Source organism: Gavia stellata, chromosome 6, assembly GCF_030936135.1.
Source record: "Gavia stellata isolate bGavSte3 chromosome 6, bGavSte3.hap2, whole genome shotgun sequence".
Classification (NCBI taxonomy): domain Eukaryota; kingdom Metazoa; phylum Chordata; class Aves; order Gaviiformes; family Gaviidae; genus Gavia; species Gavia stellata.
In genome coordinates this window covers 32,098,634-32,121,368 of record NC_082599.1, presented here as the reverse complement: position 1 = coordinate 32,121,368, position 22,735 = coordinate 32,098,634, and the positions used below count along the sequence as shown (strand labels likewise).

The 22,735-nt window shown below is 35.0% G+C and overlaps 1 protein-coding gene across 1 annotated transcript in view; it reads left to right on the top strand.

Annotated features, from left to right (window-relative positions):
- DGKB (diacylglycerol kinase beta) overlaps positions 1-22,735 on the top strand; it is a 341,552-nt gene that overhangs the window by 84,352 nt on the left and 234,465 nt on the right. Inside the window, exons 13-16 of the mRNA XM_059818825.1 lie at positions 377-475; positions 8,666-8,698; positions 12,404-12,520; positions 17,045-17,118. Of these exons, the coding sequence (XP_059674808.1) occupies positions 377-475; positions 8,666-8,698; positions 12,404-12,520; positions 17,045-17,118 (323 nt within the window). The remainder of the gene's footprint in view (positions 1-376; positions 476-8,665; positions 8,699-12,403; positions 12,521-17,044; positions 17,119-22,735) is intronic.

Below are 22,735 nucleotides of genomic sequence, written 5' to 3'. Positions count from 1 at the left end.
CACTAGTAGTAGAACAGAAGTTCCTGGCTCAGTGCAAGAAGCTGTCTTCTGAAATGAAGGTTTTGATCACCAATAACACTATGCTGATGTTATTGTACTGCCATGCAGTGTTCTCATTTTGTGTGCTGGACCACATGTGCAGTTTCCAAACTGGAAAATATTTTGATCCACCTGTTCTTTGCTTCAATATAAATTCATTGGTTTTGTCAATCCTAAGAGGCTTTCCACTGCAGTGTGTTGCGCTTTCCTTCTAGTACTCTAGTAATAATTAGATTAATTTATCATATCTAAACTCACCCCATTCTAGGATGCCCATTTTCTTAGACTGTAGTAGTAAAATGTCTAAGTTCAATCTTCATTTTCTGTCTTCCCGTAGTTGCATAACAAATGTGCTTCACATCTAAAACCTGAATGTGACTGTGGACCTTTGAAGGACCATATTTTACCACCCACATCAATCTGCCCAGTAGTATTGGTGAGTTGTCCATATGTTTATTTCAGATGTAATCCTCTGTCTTAGGTAACAGCTAAAACGATGCTGGTACTGACTGCCAGAGTTAAATTCACAGAACACAATGGGTAATCCTAGCTGATGAGTTTATAGGCACAAGTGTGCTTTGTCTCTGCATGTTGCATTTTCCTTCATGTGAGAATGAACTTTCTGTAGGGCATATTATAACTGAAGCTGACTCAGGTTTTATCACTTACTCAGACTGTACTTACCAGAAACTGTATAGGCAGAACACTTCTACATTTTACATCTTTTATAGATCCAACTTCCCAGAATAATGAAGTTATTCTTATGGACAGTTTTTGCTTGGGATGCATATTGTATATCTGCAATGCTGAGGTCTCTGATCTAAGCCGGAGGTTACCTAGAATGATGACACTGGTCTTGCAGTAAGCGATGCATCAACATTATGGTATATTTTATTCTGCAGTAGTGGACAGTAAATTTCTCTGTCCACAAAAACAATAACTCAATTCAATGAAAATAAAAATGCATGCTATGTATAGGTTGTATAGAAAAGAGCTGAACAGTTTATCATAAAAAAAGAGCTTCGGAATTAACTTATGTATTCATATAGGACAAGATAGGACAAGAGGAAATGGCCTCAAGTTGTGCCAGGGGAGGTTTAGATTGGATATTAGGAAAAACTTCTTCGCTGAAAGGGTTGTCAGACATTGGAACAGGCCGCCCAGGGAGGTGGAACAGGCCGCCTGGACGTGTGGATGAGGCGCTTAGGGACATGGTTCAGTGGTGGACTTAGCAGTGTTAGGTTTACGGTTGGGTTTGATGATCTTAAAGGTCTTTTCCAAACAAAATGATCTATGATTCTATGTATTAAATTGGATCTTTTATGCTGATGAAAGTCATAGCATCATCATATTCATAACAGAACAGACATGTGGTCCTCTTTAAATATATTTCATAATAAGAGTAAGAAATTCTTGAACTTAAGAAAGAATGATTTATTGCAGGGAGGAAAACCAAGAAACTATACCTTCTAATCTTAAACCTGTTTCTGATCATTAAGAGTAATATTCATGCCTGTTGTAAATTACTTGTTTTCTGATTAATCCTTTTGGCTGTTCATTTATAAATCTGCTAAGGGATGAATGCTAGACTTCGGCCCTCTACTTGAGTAAACTGGGACTATTCCATTGCTGTCAATGAAGGTAAAGCAATGGAAAACTGGCTTTAATATTTGTGAAATATTTTTTAATATTTATGAAAAGACATAAGAGTAGTTTTATAGTTTGTCTATAATAGTACTTTGATATTACCTGCACATGTTCTGAATAATAATTGTAAAATATTACTTTACATTTGTTGGATGATTACATTCTGCATTATGTTATTTAATTTTCAGGATTTTAGGTCATACTTTAAAAGATAACATGTAAAAATCACGATTTTGTTATTGGACTGGTTTTCTTTTATTATTATTTATTGTTTGCCATTCTTATAAACTGAATAAAGCCTCAGCATGAAATTTCATCTTCAATTATATTTGTGTAACTCCATTTTCTCTTCAGGAGAGGAAGAGGTATAGAGGAATTAAGATTTTCATTTCACAATTGGAATTTAGTTAAGTTGTTTAGAGGATATATAAAACCACTCTAGAGTCAAATCACCCTTGAATAGGTTTGTTTTATCTGCAAATTTTGAAGGCATAAGCAGAAGTAAATATGTTTTCCTGTATCAGAATCATGTTTCAGTATTGCATACTAATAATGTAACATAAAACATGTATTTCAGCACGATGTATATTGTTAGGAATGGAAAAGATATTTTACTGTGATTTAATGGGAACTTTATAATTTCGTAATATATTTGTTCATCTAGTAGTTTCTTCCAAAAATACATTAAAATCCTGAGTATACTTCCGTTACAAATAATACATCAGTGACCTAGCTAATAGGAATTCTTCCTAGAAGTGATTGATTACAGTGTACATATTATTTATCTTAGTAATTTTTAAATTAGTTTCTCCCATTTCCTGTTACGGGGATTCCTTTTGAGAAACATAGTGCTTCAGTGTATGTGAAACCAGCACTTTCAATAATGACAGCAAAACCAGTGAATATATCCATGTCAAAATTGTATAAAGATACAATAGTAAGTGTATCTGTTAATAGAAACAATGAGTTCAGACGTATCAAATCTGATATACCTGACAGTGGAAGGGTCTTTCACCTAGGACACACATATACCTTCAATGATCAGCTGAGCAGTAATATTCTTGCAATGCTACATATTTGTGGAAGGTAAAGTGAAGCATATAACAGTTTTCTCACAATGCTTTCTGTACCATGTTTATCCTTGAGTATTTTGAGGTATCAGAGAAGAACATATCTCCTTCTCCCATAGAATAAGTTATAGGAGTTGTGGGAAAATAGCAAGTTGAAAAAGCCTGTGTCTTTGATCTCCCAAAAGTTTTGGCCCTTCTTTCCGTCTGTAACTTTGGAAGTCCAGACTTCATCCAGAAAACTGTCAAGAGTTCATCTCAGACCAAGATGCATTCTCACAAGTTTTCCTTCAAAAGTACAGGCTAAATTCCTTCTCATCTTTTCTCTTTTGCAGAACTAAGAGCATTCATATTTTTAACTTTTCATCCAGCATGTCTCATTTCTTCAGTTCCTGTGAAGTCCAGCCTTGACTCTTTCTGCAGACATAAAGAGAATTTTTTCATAATTTATGAATGCATTTCACAGCACCATGTATTATACCAGAGCTACCAAACTGATCTCTCAGTCACAATTTGTTGTTCAGGTCCATATCCTCTCAGTTTTTTTCCATTTCCTAGGTATCCATTGATGTCCAAAATCACTGCTGCAACTGTGAAGAAAAAGTAAAAAACTTACCCTTCCTGATTGTAATATCACAAAGGGTGACATTTCTCTCCCCCGTAAACATAGCCATCTCAGCTCAGGTAACTGTTCTTAATTACTCATTTAGGGTCTCAAGAGAGATTCCTCTAAAATACAGTGACTGGCATGATGCTCTCATACTGTCCCTTCTTTTAATGGCTGGAGAGAGAACCTAAATGCCAGGTTATCTGAAAGTTAGATGGCTGGTCTAAGTTAAATAAGAGGGCTTCCATCTTCAAAACTGCACAAAATGGAACTTGTCAAATGTTATTCCTAAATAAGGTGAGTTACATTCTCAGCTGAAAAAGAAACCATGAGGAAACTTATGCAGTTGATACCGTGTATATTGTGAAAGAATCACATATCTGTCTGGATTCAATGCCATATAAAGATTTTTCATATCTCACTGCAATACTTTTAAATGTTTTAGTAAAGTGTAATCTATCAGCTTTAAAACTAGTCCTTTTTACTTTTCTGTTTACCGTATATAAGGCTTGTTGTACGGTGAAGTTTTTTGTTCAAGTTAAATGAGTTTTGTTATAAACTGTGTGTGCAGATCTCAAGTGATAGTCTTTTAATAGATGTCAGATACACTTTAATGTTACTCTCTTTTATTTCAGTAACGTTTTAATTAATTCATACTGATTGAATAAATGTACATTGAGACTTGTTTCCTAATGAGGGCACATTTAGAGGAAAGGTTTTGCATCATTCTGATATCCTGTGGGTAATTATATTCTAATTATATGGTGGGGGGAAAAAGTCTATAACTCAGTGCTGATATTGTTCATTGGACCCAATTAATTACATGCACATAATGAAAGTTCATGATAAGGTTGACTGGCAGTGAGTTTAAAAATCTTTAACTCAATTGAATGCTAGCCTACCAAGAGTACAGAATTAGATCATAACCAGGTTAAAAACTGGGTATTGGAACAAGATGAGTGAGTAGTGAAGAAACAAGATTGGTCTCTCCTTATGATACAGCGTCTCTACCCCCACCCCTCTATAAGGCAGAAAGGGAAAAATGCTAACATACGTTTTGGCTTCTTCATTTCATGTCTTCCTTTACTTTGCTCCATTTATTGATGAACACAAGGATGTTCAAATTCATATTTATGTTTGTAGAAGAGTAATTAGATTTTTCTGTTTCCCACCAAAATAGATACAGCCTTGGGTAATGACAAATCAACCAATAAAAGCCTACTATTTAATGAATATATATTTATTTCATAATGTATGATGATTTTGATTCTCCTATTTTTTATGTGAGTTTTACAATTAGTAATTTTTTACTTAATTTCTAACATTGTTTTTGATAACTATAATTAAAACTTTTAAGAGTGGAATAAAAAGAAAATTATGGAATCAATTGTAAAACATAAGGTACCTTGATTACGGTGTGAGCGTTACTATATGGCAGTTATCACTGTCTCTATAGTAACCAGTTTATTTCAACGGGGGAGGGTCTGGTGTAATATCGGAGACAAGAAGTGAAAGAAATAAAATTTAAAATTGGATACGTTTCCTTGTGTTCAATTTTCAACTTAATTGTTCAGCATTCTGGGACAAATTGGTCATCATGATAAAAAGTTTGAAACAACTCATTTTTTGTTTCTTTTCCCTTATGAATGAATTTGGCTTTTCTTTTGTCTAGTGAAGATGCTTATAACTTTTTAGTACAAAATCTCTTAAGTATAAATTCTATTTATATAAATATAGAATACATATAAAGCGATAATTTGGTATCTATAAAATATATAGAGAATTTTTATACATAGAGTAAATTTGTTTATATACATCTAATATAAAATACCATTATAAGTCAAATTCACTTGAGCTCTTACTTTAAAATATGAATGGCTATTTATTTTGGTGGAGGGAACAGATTTATCTGATTTGGGTTAGGTTTGGGTTGGTTTGGCCTTTTATTGTACAAGAACACAAATGTTCAAAAATCTTTTAACTAGGTCTATTTAGGCACATAAAACAATATACACAGCAGATTACAAACGTTTTAGCTAAGCAATGTGCCTTGTGCAACTGAACAATATACATTATGATCTGTAGCTTCAAACTTTTGTGTAAATATAGCAAGTGTGTTGAGATGCTGGCAAAAAGTAATACAGAAGTTGAAAATATTGTACAAGAATTTTCTTTGACTATCAGTATTTAGTGGGACTAGATAGAATAGGTAATGGCTGTGTTATAATTGCAGCATAGTTCAATAGATATTTTTCCGTGTCTGATAATATATTTTACTAATACTATTTTCCTGTGAGGTAGTTAAATGTTACTCACATAGGAAAGCAGAAATGTAGAGAGAGAAAAAGGGAACTAGCAGTTGCTGGTTGAAGAATGAGCTTTCTTAATCCCTTTTTCAGTTTTTAATCCTAAAATGATTCTTCTGTTTTTATTGTAATAGAGATCAGTTTTAACTCAGTTGAATCCAAGCTCAACAGGGAGCTCAGAAAGTCAGTGCAATGTGTAGGCATCTTTATGAGCAACTTGATCTTTTGAAGTTGACTACTAGCCTTATTCTGAGTTTCTGAACAAAGATGCTACAAAAAAACAGTTATGTGAATATATATTCTTCTATAGGGGGTGAAATTTAAATCTGGTTGTGGAGTATTAGGTAATGACATAGCAATTGAAACAGATTTAAAAAACAAAACAAAACACGTTTATCCTTTTCAATTGTGAATCATCTTGCAGATTCAGTTCTCTGAGAATCTAAACCAGAGTTGAAATATAATGGTGTGCTTATCTACACTAAGAGCTTTTTCATTTCTTTGAAGTCAGAAGGAAATTAATAATTGCCCTGGAGGAAAATGTATCTTCCTAACTAATTATCTGTTCGGCAAACACAGTTCAATGTTAAAATAATAAGATGCTGATAAACTGAAATGGCAGCCATTCAATCATTTTAAGTTATATCTAGTTGCCTGCCCACAACTCATCACTACTGCCTGTCCCTAAGTTTATTCCTTACATCCTCCCGCATTGGAGTTTAACATGTTTTTATTTTCAGAATCTTTTCCAACTCTTTTGTCTTTCTTGGATGATGTATATAATTGCCTGCTATAGCCCAAGTTCATTTTAGGTTGCAAATTAAATTAAAAGTCTCGGGCCCTACTGTTGGTGCATGTTGATGCATGTATTAAATGGGTGCAAGAGGTAAGGCAAGTTGTCTTCAGCCAACTAAATGAACTAAGGTAGACATGCTAAATGAGAAATACTTGACTGTGATTTTGATGTGTAATACTTTACATCTTCATTAAGACATATTAAACAATCAATACAAAGTATATATATATAAAGTTATCATGCAGCGATTCCTTGTTCAGAACAGTCTTGCGGTTCTATTTTCTATTCTTCAGCTATTTTGGAAGGTATTCTCAAATGACATCATCTCCTTTCCAGCCTTGTCTTTTTCCACATATTTTGGCTACTAGTATTATGGGTGACAAAATACCTCCTTCTGATTGACATAAGGTGATTTCTTTTAATATTTTTTTTTTTTTTAGCTGCAGATGTTTCTATCAAGACAGTTGTCAGATAAAATAGAAAGCTTACCTTTCCTTTATAGTATGGGCATGTGCAGCTTACTGGACGATATTTTTGCTAGTGAATTGGTCACTAATCTTGTTCACAGGATGACTTTTAGCTTCAATCCATGGCTGTAGAGCTAGCTATTGTGCTACAGCTCTATGAGCTTTCAAGGCAGCACGATGTGCTGTCCTAATATCGGCCCTTCTGATTAGTGTGTACCCAGGATTAGATCTGGAAATGTGGAGAAAATTTTATAAACTGAATTTTCAAAATATTTTAGCATATCTAAATCATACTTGGATGTAATAGATATTACAGACAGATTACTCCCCAGGGTTTTGGGATAGTGGTGGTGGTTTTTTTGCAGTTTTAGGATGTCTGGATTTTTTATTCTCTTTGGTTATTGTGTAACTATGGACAAAAATTGCACGGAATGGAATTTTTGTAAACAAGATCTTGAATACCACATAGGTTTACAAACGGCATTCTAGGACTACCTATTCTAATATTTCATTGCATATTAAAGCACAGTTTTTGCATCCCTTGGAGATTCCCATGTCATTAAACAAAATAGCTCTAAGGAATCATGGAGCAACTTTCCTCCAAGTTCCTTAAAAAAAACCCCAAAGCATCAGTTTAGTATTCAAGTCACATATTTAAACTTCCATGGCCTTCACCCTGCAAACGTTTGAGGATACCTTTACACGGTATTCGGTGCATTCCATCTGATCTTCCATCACCAGATTCCCCTGATCAATATCTTTCAAGTTCAAGTTTCAGAGTTCTAAAATAAGATCTTTTTTTATAACTGTTTCAGTTTATGCATATTAACATGGAATTAGTTTCTCTCCTTATGCACCTCCATCCCCAAGGTGGACGTTAGGGTATATGCCTCCTCTGAAGGCATATCGTATAAAAGAAGTAATTATCATGCAGAAGTAGTCTCAAGTTCTCAGTAGTTACTTGACAAAATGTGTAATGGTATTAACCATTCACTAATGGGTTTACAATCCTATTTAATGTATAAAGAAATTGTTGTTTAATGTATAAAATAAATTGTTTTAAATAATCTCAGCTGTGTAAAAAAATAATCCAGAAAAATAGATTTGCACTTACTGATTAAGAGACAAGGTGAGAAAAAGCAATTTTTGCTGCATTGGCACTGGATTCTGTGTCAGCAGTTAAAATGTAAGGAGGTAACTATTTAGTGAGCCATTAGTTACTATTCATCTGTTTTCTTATAACAGCTACAACAGAGTATCATATTTCTAAATGTCAGTGTTTTGTGTAAAGACTGTACCTCTATATGAAGGAAGAGTAGAAATACTTTTTGAGGATGAATGTTGTACAGCTTGTCAATTGTCGTAGAAGAAAGCTTTTTAAACAAGTTTCCTCACTTTGCATGAGGGTTCAAAGACTTGGAAGATAAAATAAAAAGAACAGTCCCCAGGTACCAGGTATCTCTTTTTACTCTTCAAAAGAGTATAGTCCTTGGGTTTTCTAATATTTTTAGCTGGTGATAAAATGATCCCACGCATACTTCTCAGAATATAAATTATATCATATGACAGCCAAAACATTGTGGGAGTATGGTTGTCCAAATGTGTGAAAAAGCACTGTCTACATTTGTTGTTAAGTACAACTGCTGCAAGGTAACGTTCCTCGTGAGCGCTCTCTCCATGCCCCTTGCCATCCCAGCTGTTCAGTGTTGCAGCCTAACATTCTCTTTTTCCAACAGACGCTACCCACTTTAGGAGGTCTGCTCCCTGAGGTGCGTAACGGGAGGCATCCATGTACGCACGAGTACTAACAGATCATGATTTTGTACATTCTACTTGCTATGAAAGTGCATTTTGGGGCTGAACTAAAAAGCTAGACATGGTATTCTGTGTTGTCATTTGAAAGGCCCTCTCTTATAAATTCTTTTTTCTTATTTGGACGAATAAGGGATAGATACAATTAAATAGTTCTTATCTGACAGTGATGTCTCTGGAGCAATACTGAATGATAGAAGCTCCAGTTAATGGATATTGACTTCAAAGTGGGAGTTCAAGGGGAGAAAAGAAGGCATGAGAGGTGCAAAAATGGGTGAAAAAATTTTTGTTGTGGGAAGTACTATTTTGAAAGGTATGTGTTCTGGCACATACCAAAAGAACAGAAAAGCTTGATTCTTTGAGCCATCAAAATGTACAGTGACTTTTAAAATGCTGTATTCAGTATCTCTACCAACCTCGTGCATGTCCACTAAACAAAACACAGATACTTTTATCATTTTGTATGCTTTAAGTAACAAGATATTAAATACAGCACAACTGTTGTAGAAACATTTCTTACCTTGAAAAATAAATATTTGCATTTTGTAAAACCATTTATTCAGTGCATGTCAAATTTGTCTTAGCACTGCTAGAATTTGTAGACTGTTATCCACAGGTGATTTTATAAAACTATTATATCTCATAAAAAATGACACTGTTTAGTTTCTGACTCTCTTGAATAGTTTAGTAATGTTACAGTTCCTGAAAGTAAGTTATTCACAGTCATGTATGACTGGATTAGAAAGCCAGCTTTCTATTTCGTATATAAAACAAAGTATCTGTGCAAGAATATTTAAAAGAGGTTTTTCAATAAAATGGTAAATCTTTTTGTATTCCATTAATAGATTTATTCAGTAGAATTAAGATACACTTTATTATGTTATTTCATACAAACTGTAAGTCAAATCCTCAGTAGTATGACACATATCAAAAAAGTTATAGGTTATATAACTCTAGGAAATGTAGATTCTCCTATCAGCTGCTTCAAAAATGTTTTGGAGAGCACTATCGGTACATGTGGTGACATGTATTGTGGTATCATATGCATATAAGATGGGTGATACAAAATACTTTATTTGTACTTTCTTCAAAAATCATCACTGAAGGAAGCAGACCCTCAATGATAGTGAGGTCAAGTATCCATATTTGATTTCTTTAATAACACTCTAAACAATTCTGTATCATTAATATAGTTTTTTCTTTATATTGTGTGAGGTCTATGGCCTAATCTTGTGTAGTCACTGTGTAGGAGAAGTTGTCTTTGTCAGTCAAGCAGTTGTTTTGCTTTTGGGACAGGTAATATAAATTGGAGAAGGAATGTTGCTGATGCAGCAGTCATAGGGCCAGGGCCAGCTGAGGGTATTTGCTGCTATCTGTATTGCGCTGGAACAAAAAAAAATGTCCAAAACTTTGCTTGAGGTAATTGTTACTGCATTTTGCTGGTGAATGATTGATAACAGCAGGTTTGTGCACTGTGGTAAGCATCCTTTATGTAAAGACAGTTCTTAGCAATGTATAACTACTTTTCTTCTAAGTAATAGCATGATATAAGCAAGGAGATTTTTAGTGCCATACTTTATAAGTAGGCCTTTTGAACAGTGGTTTTTTTCACCTCACTAAATGCACATACACAGTGTGCTGGATCTGTTCCTTTCTGTTACCTCTTTCTTTGAACTATCACAAATATGTTGTTTAGCTTAAATTTTTTCTAGACATTTTAAAATTTGCTCTCTATCTCTGATTTTTCTTAGAAATCAGGGTTTTTTACTAGCTGTGTGACTGCATCTGATTTGATTTTTTTGAAGATGTTGAAATATCCAAGAGCTGTAATATAAAATCCTGTTTAAGTATGCTAACTTTTTTAAAATGTAGTGACTTTTAAGGGTAGTTATTCGCAAAGTTGTTTAAAACGCCGAAACTGCTTCTTACATATGTAACGAAGTATGAAGCTTTCTTCATACTGAAGTTTCTTACTCTCTATCATTGGCACTAAGCAATACTGTTGTGCATTAATGTTGTGTGTTAGTTTGCAAATGTTACTCTGTTTGGATGCCTCATCCTAGTTCTAGTTTCTAAAAAATCACCGAACAAATTAGTGCAGAGTCGGTGATTTCTCAGGCAGTGATAGGGACAGTGCTAGTCTGTGTTTTGAAGGTTAGTGCTGAGATTAATAGCTCTAATTGCTTTTACTGTTTTCTTTTTAAAGCAATGATACTGTAGTCTAGACTCTTGGACCTCCTCTTGGAATTGATCAGGTTACTCAAAGCATCCAAGAGCTTAGTTAACTAACCTCTTAGGAATCTTACTGCATATGGGAAATAGTGGAGACTCCCCTGTTTTTTTTCTGTGGCATAGGTTTGTCAGTCCTTTTATAGGAAATGTGATCAGATTATCACAGCTGCCCAAAGCAGCCTGGGATGACTTGGACTACTATTTGCATCAGGTCTAGATTGAGGCTGTGTCAGTCTCCAAACTTAAGGAAACCAAAGATGATATAAAAACAGTGATGGTCCACATCTGTGTACAGTAATACTAGGAAGGCACTGTATTAACCTGGGAGTTATTTACTTCCTGCCAGAGAATCTATGTCAATGTTTCTTGCTAGTTTAAACTGCTCCAGAAAGAGTGGCATGGATTAATTGCTAGTGCAATCCCTAAGGCTTTTATCAGAGGTACCACAGAGATGGATTTGGGCTAGTATGGAACGTAAATGATAACATTTAATGAACTGCTTACTGAGTGCAGTTGCAGGGGGTGCAACAGTGTCCTTCATGTTCCTTTCTAGTGCAGCAGCTTTGTGCCAGCCCATTCCCCTGACTAGTTTAAAGCCTCCTTGCACTTGTGAAGTGAGGAAAGTGACTGGGGTGCAGTTGGGACTGGGGACACTGATTCTATTTGATAAACATCTGCTGTCTTAATTTATGGTGCATTTTTGGACAACCTAAAAGGACATGCTGGGTGCAGTTTATAAATAGGATAAATGAGATACAAAGAGCAAGGACTTTTTTTTTTTTTATTCAGAGTTCTCTGAAATGACCTGACAACAGTTGAAAATATGATTACAGCAACATACTTCTGAGCTTTCCTCTTTCAAATATACATCTGATTGTACTGTATATCAGCATCAAAAGGTGCCAACGGCTTAGATTCTGGTTTCTTTCTGATACAAAATACGTATTTTATAAAAAGCCACTCAGCCAATTGATTATGATACATTTAGAACGGGTGTATTTTTCCAAAGTAGTAAAGTACTCTCGAAGCATCCAACCTTTGCTAGCAGGTAGGATGAAATTTTGATAAATTACTGATCTCTTATCAATGTGCTTATTAAACAATCACGTATTTTGTATGATTGGCTTTCAAGTATCAGAATGCTATCCTGGCAATATCAGATTATCTTTTCATATCGTTGCACTAATTTGTGTTGTGACTGCACACTCTTCATCCATCTATTGCCTAGTCATTATGGAATGTCCAGGCACATAGATGTTATGCGAAATGGCCAGACATAACTTGACTGAGATCTCATTTTCATTAAAGCAGAGTCTGACATTACTCTATAGTCAAACAACTTTGTGGAGGCACAGTCTCAGTTGCAGTTGTATAGCATTATATTATGTGTTAAAATGTTTCATTTTCTGCTTTTCTCTTCTTTTTTCAAGGAAAGACAGGCAACAGTGAAAAAGGAAAAGAGTTGCCCACAGCAAATGAACAAACTAGGAGAACGGAACAAAATGCAAAGAGCAAATTCCGTCACCGTAGATGGACAAGGTCTTCAGGTGTGATTATTGTTATTTTAATTTTAAGGAGATACTTCTGGTGTATGAAGACAATGATAGAGTGAGCAATCTTTAAAGTGAAATATTTCCTATACATTCAGTCTTCCAATATTTCACATCTACATATTTAAAAATATAATAATAAAGTAAATTCTTCCATCTGTACAGGAATGCTGCAGTGCAAATCTGCTTCTTGTGTTTGGCAGGATTTCCTAAGACATTAAGAGGGAGGGAAAACTAGCTCTAAACCACTTGTATTGTGGGGTGAAGCTGAATTCGATTGTTTTAGTATCTGTCATGCAACATTGTGTGAATTTACATTATAAATCTGAGTCTATGTCTTGGTAACTGTTCACTCGTCTCATTTGGACCTGTTAATTAATAGATAAATGGAGTAAAGTTCAGTGATACTATTTGTCCAGATATTTCCAAGTAGGGTATTCGGCACATCAAAATTAAAAGTGGAGAGAACCAAGGTGGTTTCAGTAATAGGATATCTAGAATAAAAATGGAAGTTTTTTCTGCTTGAAAGAAAAAACTTTGTGTGTGATGAGCTAATGTTATTTTAGGGAGGTTACTTAGAGGCATGCCAGAAGTTCTGCCTGAACTGCTTGAGTTCTTTCCCTTGAGAATGGGTAGTTTTGAGTAAAGTCAATGTTCACATATATGATGCTGCTTCTTTACTTCCTCAGGACTTAAATGATCGTCATGATAAAAACGTGATAATCATTTGATATACATAGTTGACTGTTCTCTGTATCTTTTGATGTGTTGCAGTTGAGGTTCAGTAAAATGTAGAAGATTCCATTAAGATATATAAAATGCTGTATACCTCATATTATTTCATGAGATACCTTATTGCGTCAGGATAGAAAGGCTTATTTTATTGTTTCACTTTTTAGGTTAGTGAAACATTCTTGTTATGACAGCCCAAAGGAAAAAAAAAGAAGAAAAAAACCCACCAAACCCTAAATCTATGCAGTCACATGGCTGCTCCATTGATGGTCTAGTAGGATATTACAGTGATCATTATCCATGGCTTTCAAGGTTCTCTTCCTGTACTTACCATCCTCACAGGCTGCATTGCTATCCAAATCATCCGTGACAGATAGAGCATGAAGCAAAAGGCCTAGAATATTTCTTGACAGAAAGCTAAACTTCTGTCTAATCAGTCAGAGTGTGAAGAGTTGTTCTAATAGTGGTGCTAGAGAAAGCACACAGAGTTTTCTAACTCTTGGGTGATATCCGTGCAATTTCAGTGAGCCCAAATGCTCTAGATAGAGGAGCATCTTTGGCATCTCCTTTCTGTAGCAGCCATGTATCATTATGAATTTTGGTTTTACCCCAAGCATTAGATTGCTTATGCTCATAGTATATTTTCAGGTATTTTTCAAGTCTCTATTTCCCATTCATGGGATACAGTGCCGGGGTATAGTGCCCTGTCTGTTCAAAATAGCAAACTCCTAACACCACTGACTGTTGCATACACAACCTTCAATTATTAAAACTTCTGCTTTCAGATCATTATGGCATAAGATTTTATATAATTTTGTTAGTATGATCCAAAACTTATGTTTTATCTTCTCTTTCCATGATGAATGCAAAGCCTAGGATTCATCATTGCTTTTATCTATTATTGCTTGATAAGGAGAGGAAGAAAGAGTGAGGACTAAGATGGTAGAATAATTATTGGGTGGATTTAAGGTGTTTTCTGAAGTGCTTGGTATTGTTCTGTAATGTAGTGCATGATGTAATACTGGTAATCCTAGTGGTAACATTAGAAATAATTCTGCAGTGATGACCCTAATTTGCTGATTTTACTGCGGTCTTTGTTTTTCTCTGTTGGATAAAATTGGTGTAGAGTAACAGGAATCCATCTTAGCACTAACTACTAAATTTTTGATTGGTATCAATAATGGTAGCCTGATAATTGTGAAAGCTGAGTGGATCTCAAAGGATACCATAGTGCAAGGCTGAGATTAATGAGACTGTCAGGTTTTTTTTTCACTCACAGATTGTATAATTTTGGAACTATTTCCACAAAGATGTAAGATTCCACAAATATAACTGGTAATTAAAGTTAGTATTTTGCCTAAAGATGGTCTGAAGCAAAAAATTTCTGTAGCTGATCAAAGATACTACTCTAATTCTCTCATATCTGGCCAAAGCATGCTACTGTAATTCTAATACTCTAATTTTGCTGGCATGGTCTCATTTTAACATGATCTTCAGTGATTTCAAAGAACAAGAAAAGGATTTTTGTGACTTTTTTTGGAACCTTTTATATTCAGAAAACTTGATCATGATGTTAATTGCATACCCAGCAAATCTTCATACTGCTCCTGTGAGACCTCTGTTTTCAATATAGGAGAAGCTATATATAATTGGTCCATCACTTTTTCTTTTTTTTTTTTTTTAAAAATTTTAAGTCACTTGTCCAATAACTTTGTGGAGATTGCCTTTAAATCATGCTAGATTAACGCTTGAAAATGTTCACCAATTTAGTCTAAATCTTTAGTTGCATTGTTTATTATATGGAAAGGTCTATATTATCTAGAAAAGTAATTTGGAAAAGCTGTAAGAAATCAATTGAAAGAGACTTTATTTTGGAACTGAGTGGGATACAAACTGGTTATTAGATTTTTTGATGGTCCTAAACCTTCTGTTTGTAATAATATGGTTAAGTTTTGAAATAAAAGATTTAAAGTAGAAATAAGTTCATCATTTAGCTTTTGTTGAGAGAAGTATCAAGACCAAACCTTCCTTCCATCAGACAGCAGCGAGCAGATAACTTAGTGGCAGTGGAGATCTGCACGACTTAAAGACAATTAATCATAGTTAAGCACATTCATCTTACTTCTTTCTAGCTAACCAGCATAATGATCAGGATTATTATTTCTAATTAGAGGAAGTAATAGATCATGTATAACCTTAGGATGGGTCTCATTAATTAACCTGCGTCCTAAGGGATTTCAGTAGGTAGTCCATCTTTGTCAGAATGAGCACCATTGGTTTACACTTAGTTCACAGGAACAAACATCATGGGAATTGGCTAAATAACTAAAATTGATTAAAACAGTAGATAAAAATTAAGTATATAACAAACTTCACTATATCCTGCAATTTGATCTATGTTTCAACACACAGCACTTTACTGTAGCAATATACTGTGACAGAATGTAATACTGGGTTGGTTTTATGCTAGGTTTAATTCCAGCGAGTTTGCTGGAGTTTTTCCTTATTTGTTGTGTGTATTGGAACAGTTTTGTATCCTTTGTTTATAAAGTTAGGGATGGAGTTGACACACTAGTGCCTAACACTTCCTACTAGAAGAAAAGTGCTTTTAGATGCCTATAGGATTATGCGCATATGTCTATAGGATGCCCTTATGACTCCTTAGCTGTCATGTTTCTTGAGTTCCTTAAATTACATTTTATGAAATCTTCAGCTGAAAAGATTTTGTTATTTCAGGAATTATGAATAAGGATTTGGAGCAAGAGCTTTCAGTGTATCATTTTGAAACAGACAGTCTAAGCTTCACCTCTGAAGTTATTAGTGCATGAATTGGAGATGTTGACTTTGAACTCTTAATATGCTTTTAAGCATTCTAGAATTGATATGTCTAAGAGTGATAATTTTTAATATGAATAGTCTAGCTTTATGGTTTAAAAACAAATACTAGAAAGAGATCATCTGACGTAATTTTTTTATGTTCTTCAAAGTCTATGGAGCAAAGGCAGTCAACACGTCTTAAAGTGTCTGAAAGTGCAGACTAACACTATTACTTTGAAGGAAGATGGTCATTTGTAAAGATAAACATTAATGTGAACATGTAAAACTTCCCATGCACAGAAGAATTAAAAAACATGGTAGAAGTAATTGTTTCCTTCAGTATATCCTACTCTCCATTTTTTTCCTCAGGCTTGTCCTTCTTCCACATGTTTTCTCCTCTACTTTTCTAAGTTTTCCAGCTTTCTAAGGTGTTTAAAGGAACTCATTATTGTTATGTTTCTTACATTTTAAGAGGTGTATAATTTCATATCATATGAAATATCTCAGGTTTCTGTCATTGAAAAAAAAAAGAAAAAATTATTCCATCAAGTATAAAATTTTATATTTGACCTTAATAATATAGTGTCACTTCTTACTATAAAATACAGTTTCTTCAAAGCTTTTTCCATAGGAAATTACTCTACTGTTAGAATCAGTCGTGCATTTCTTGCATTTAAAGTTTTCTTCTCTATTGATGGATGTAACCTATATATATCAATATTTCAATGGAATTATAGGTTAAAATGGCATCACAGCTGTAAGACAGACAGCTAGCATTAAAATAAAAAAGTCACTTGCAATTTGTGGAATATTAATGAAGTGAGGATTATTGCAAATTGTGGAATTGCTTCCAGCTGGATTACATAGCATAACATAGAGTTTGCATTAAGCTTTTTGTTTTCTGTCTACTGTAGGAAAAAATGAATGCAACACACAGCATTAATGAATGGCTGTGTTATTCCCTTCTTTTAGATCACTCCAGTTCCAGGCACTCATCCACTTTTAGTTTTTGTCAATCCTAAAAGTGGTGGGAAACAAGGAGAAAGGTAAGGTTTTTATTTTCTGGTTTTTTTCCTCTTTTTCTCTGTTCTGATCTCTGTGATATGTTTGAAGATGAATATTAAAAGTTTATATGTGAAAAGAAATCCAGCATTTTATACTGTTATGCCTCAGATTTGAACACACCATTGCCCTGTTTAGAAGAGGTACACACTAGCATATAGTTACAAATTCTGCAGTTAAAAACTAGAATGATTTCTATACAACAGTTTAATTTCACATCAGAAAAAGTAGCTATATTCAGTGTATGGTTTTGTGTGATTTGCATGAAGATGTGAGTTGCTATATTTTGCATTGCAACTTTGAAGTTATAACAGTTTTCTTTTAATCTCTGTAATAATTATGCCGACAGGCCAATAATTTAGATGGGAAACAGTATTCCATTTTCTAATGTATGACTTGCCTTTCAAAGATTTAGGGAGTAGGCTCTCCAGCCTCTTCGTAAGATATCCTACAGTGAACAAACCTTTTGATTTCTGTAGATAGGAAGCATTCTAACAAACCTGTTAAAGTATTAAAGTCCAATCACACAAACTTTAAAGACATGCTTAATTTTATATATGTTAGTAATTATATTGATTTAAATTCAAAAAGCCTAAGTTTATGTTTAAATGTTAGTGTGTCAGAGGCAAGATAAAACATCTCTGTCCATCAAACTCAGGCAGAAATGCTGAACTGGTTACCCCCTGAGCAGATTTTTCAGACTATACTTCAGAATCAAAAGTGCTAACAATATGGCCATTTTTGATCATCACCTAAATCCTCAAACTTTTATAGCCTAGCTTACAATGTCAGTGCTGTAATTTATCCTTCAAGTCTTGAAAAAGGTTACGGTTTTTTAACCAAGATCAGGCGGAAGATGAAATCTGTGGATACTGGCTGATGTGGGTACCCAAGCACAAAAGGAGGGATCCAGTGTGTTTCTAAAGCTTGGAACCAAGCAAGTAAACTGCAAGTAGGTCAGCTTTCCCTATCTCTTCCCCACTGCCTCTTTTAGATCACTTCTTTCAAACGGTGTCCCTTAAACTGACAAAAGGGACAAAATCCTGCAGAATAGATGTTAGGGGAGTTTTCAAAGCTGAAGAACATTTAACAAAAACTGCACTCGAAGACCTCTGAGAGAACAGGTTATCATTTAGGAGCTGATTATGTAATCCCTGGACTGGTATACCTAGATAGCAGCAATGCCAACAACGCTGGTTGTGTCAAAGGCAGTTAATGATCTAAAAGATTCATTCTAAACAGTTGCAAGAACATGCCTTTGCAATCACAACAAAACAATATGAACCATCTTGAGCATTCATGTTGCAGACACAGCGTGAGGTAGCCCTGGCCTTCTGTGCAGTCAGAGGCATTGTGGAAGGTAATGCACTAGCATTCAGCTTGACTTTTTTGTAGTACAGGTATGAAGTGAGTAGATCAGGGATCCAGTGTGGAATTACATAGGTGAGAGGCAGGTTAGAGAGCTGCACTTATTAGTTATAAACTAGAAAGAATTTAATGAAATGCTGTTTCACAGCTTTCAGCTCCCAGCTCATAATTGGTCTCAAGTGTTACTATCTGAATGGGCTTAATGTATGAGGGATGTCATTTAACGTTGGATGTTCTCCAGAGTAAAAGCAAGTTTAAAACCCAATCCCCTTCCTAAGCTCCTATTCCCATTCACATATTGCAGTGTGACACTTCTCAGTTTATGTTAATGCAACTGTTACTGAGGCCAAGCAGATCACAGGAATTATTTGAATTTAAAAAATGAATGCCTTATACATGCTTCATTCACTAACACCATTACCTACAAGTGTCATTACACAATGAAGTGTATAGCATGAGGGCATACACCAGCAGCTGAGTAGAGTGAGGTATGAAAACCTCTTAAATTGGCTTTGATGCCACACAAAATAAAATGTTAAATTGCATGCTAATGTGTCAAGGTTGCACTCAATATTTCTGTGTTAGGAGGAGCACATCAAAAGGTCAGCTGCATAGTCATTTAGACATATCTCAAGTCATTCACCAGCAGGAAATAATAGCTCATGGTTAGATCTAAAACTAGATGCAAAAAGTTTAAAAAAAGGAGTACTCTTCCACATAGGGACTATTTTATGAGAATGGATTTGCCCTCTGCCTTTTAGGTGGTAATGTTTCATATCAATACCAGTAACATAATAAAATTATAAAATAAGAATGTTAAGAGTGCATATGATCTTGAAAATTTAATCTAAGGGATGAAAACTTTTTCAGGGAGCAATAGTATTTAACTTTTTTACTTTCCCTGGGTTTTATCTGGCTGCTCTACAGTTAGTAACCAGAAAGAGAGGAATCCCATATTCCCTGCCCCCACTTCCAATTTTGTGGCAGTTATATGTTGTGAAAAGTAAAATCACAGAACATTTGAAGACACAAACAGCTTTGTAAAATGCATAGTTATGGTGACTCAAGTCAGGCTTTTTGATTATAGTGATTTTGTAATCTGATCAGGTATTGAGGGGCTAGAAATAGAGGATAGGCTGTAACAAAAGAAAGATTTCCACAGCATTGAGGGAAAAAAACCCCAAACCACAACTACTAATTTTTGTAGATGAGAATTTCATTATCTTGACTTATTCAGATTAAGGTGATCTTCTACTGAAAGCTATTCTTCAGTCTACTTACGATTTTCTGCATTTGAAAGATCATGGTGAATGAAGTTATGATTTCTAATTGACTTTCATTGAACACAGAAAGGTTATTGCAGATACTGCAAGTCTCCAGTGTTCCCACAGTTCCCCGTATGAGATTTTATGCCTTACCATATGGTAACCCAGCCCATTTTATTGCCCTTAGACTTGGAGAGAGTGTATGCATCCATCTGACAACCAGTTGAATAAATGCACTCCTCCAATAATACTGTAATTTCCTTTTGTATTTTGCGATTTTTTTTCAAATCTCTCAAATGCAAAGGAAAAGAACTGAGGGTCACTTTAAGGTAAAAAAAATTAGGTGCTTTAGTTTTGGTTTTTGAATGTTGGAACAGAGGGGTGGTGGGAAACAAATGGATATGGAGAAAAAGCGCATTCAGAATACAAAAATACTTTCTCTACAACCATATCTAATTACCTTATCGATACATTTTAAAATTTCAATTGTGTTAGAAAGCCAGAGTTTTGCAAAATGTATAGTGATAAATATCATGTTCTTCTTGAATAGTTTTCTTTTTTAAAAACCGATGCTATGACTTTCAGATATAATTGCAGAATAAAGAACCATGAAGTATGAAAATAACCCAGTTATACTTTCTTCTCAATTGAGAGATTAATACTTATTGCCTATCACCTGAAAAATAAATGCATTTACAGTTATTTGGACTTAAACAATTTAGTCCAATGGGTAATACATATGCTTATAATAAAATAGAACAAAAATATAATTCAATGTTTATTAAGAAGAGAGTAGCAAATTAGAATTAAAGTTGATGACTTTAAGCCTTTCACACACCAAAAATAGTTTTTAATTAAGCATGAGATTGGATAAGAGTTCAGCAAACCCAGTCAGGTGTCTTCCTCAGGCTATATCGTACTGTAACATGTTTTCGGTGATTGTGCATAAAATGGACAGGTGTGATTAATTTCATCAGGAAAAAAATTGCAGTACATCCATTTCATCCTAGAGCTAACAGTCCCATATGTCGGCATTTAAGATCTGACTAATCAAGACAACAGCTTTCAATAATCTGTGAATACAATGTATATATTTAGTACATCATTGACAAAATAGTTTCTTTCAACAGAAAGAATGTACAAGCATGTAGTGCTTCTAAAGACTGTTACTGTTAAGGGTAATGCTTCTCACGTAAGAGTCCTTCTAAATCACGCTGTTGTTTTGCCATACTCATTACCTTGTTTTCCACTTCCCCATTTTCCAATTTACTTGCCTGACCAGCAGGTGAGTTTAAACAATTGTTTCCTTGACAAATGTGCGGTTGGATGCACTGGAGATCAGCTTCTGTACACTGATGTTTCCTGCTGACTCGACGTTCAGTGTCTGTGCAGTACAGGTTGATGATACATTTGACCTTTGTTGTTTTCAAATAACTTTGGCTCAGAGTAGCTTTTCCCTCCTACCTTCTGATTAATCTGGCTTTCTAAGCTTTCGTTTAGCATTGCGACAAAATGTAGAAGCAGTTTCAAGTGATCTTTTTCAAATGTTGTATGTCTAGGAGAGAAGATCACTAGCATTCTTTGACTTTTGCGGAGGAGTCCTTGGCTTCTTTCTTCTATGCCATTAGGGTTAGATTAAGCCTATACTGACCACATCTCAAATAGTCACCCCCTAGATGACTGAAGATGCATCCCCCAGTTGGCACAAGGCACTGCTATGGCCAACTTCTTCCCCAGTGTAGTCAACTTCACTGCCAGTTTTGAATTGCCAATGGGTTTTTGTCTGTCTTTTTTTTTATCTCTCTGAAGTAATGATCTTATGACTTCAGAAGAGAGCTCAGTCTAACTCAGCCCAAGGTGCACTCAAGAATATTTTCTTCAGCAGCAGAGCTGTTTAAAGATGATCCCAGACCTCTTGGCCACTCCTGCTGTAATTTCCTGCCTCCTCAGTTATGCTAGTGCAGCTGTTTTGAGGTTCATATGAGATCATGGGCATGACTTCAGTGAAGGAAAAAATGACAATAGAGAACCTTTTCTGAGGATTTGTATTTTAAATTAAATCTGTTTAGTTTTCCAGATCACAGAATAACCCCGCAAACTGTTACAGAAACACAACTGATTGTTGATAAACTGGGCTGTGGGGTAAGAACCAGGTGGAGGTGGTGGGGACAAGAGGTAATTTCATGAACTGGCTTTGTTCATGAAATTGCACTCCATCACACAAGGCTGTCTTTTGGGGTATTACCCACTGCACTGGCTCATGGTTTTGTCTGCACAAATTTCCAGTCACAAGGAGACCATATCCAATTCCGTCCTTACAGGCGGAAGCAAGATGTTCAGAGACATGTCAGTATCAGTAGGGTGTTTGGTACTGTAGGTATAAAACTGGAAGGCTAAATTACCGTCCGTTTCCTCATCTTGCACGTGTCATGCTGTTAGGTCTAGTTACAGTTTAGTGTGAAAGCAAACATTTATAGAAAGTTTCTTCCTCTTTTTTGGAAACTATGAATGGAAATGAACCATCAAGTTATGAATTTTACACAGACTAGCATACATAAATATGTTGTAATAACTTAAAACATGATGTGTCATTTGCAGTTAGTCACTATAGAGTGATTATCTGGTATTGATGTTTGACTAGTACCTATGAATGGCATGCAGTCAATCAAGTAGGATTCAGTGCAATCTCTTCATTATTGCAAGTGGACTTCTGGGTTTTGACTAGAGACGCTTAGCTCCCTCTTTATTAGGAAGTCTTTTATAGTATTTCACTGATACCTGACAATGGTATTGTGAGCGTAGATAATGGCTGGTATGTTTTGTAGCACCAAACTTTTAGGCAAATAATGCTTAAGCCTTTGGGACTTCGTAACAATACACGATCTTCTTATGATCAGCTACACAAATTAAATTAGCTGCACCTTTGACCAGGTTGAATCTAAATGTCACTGAGAAGCAACTTACACAT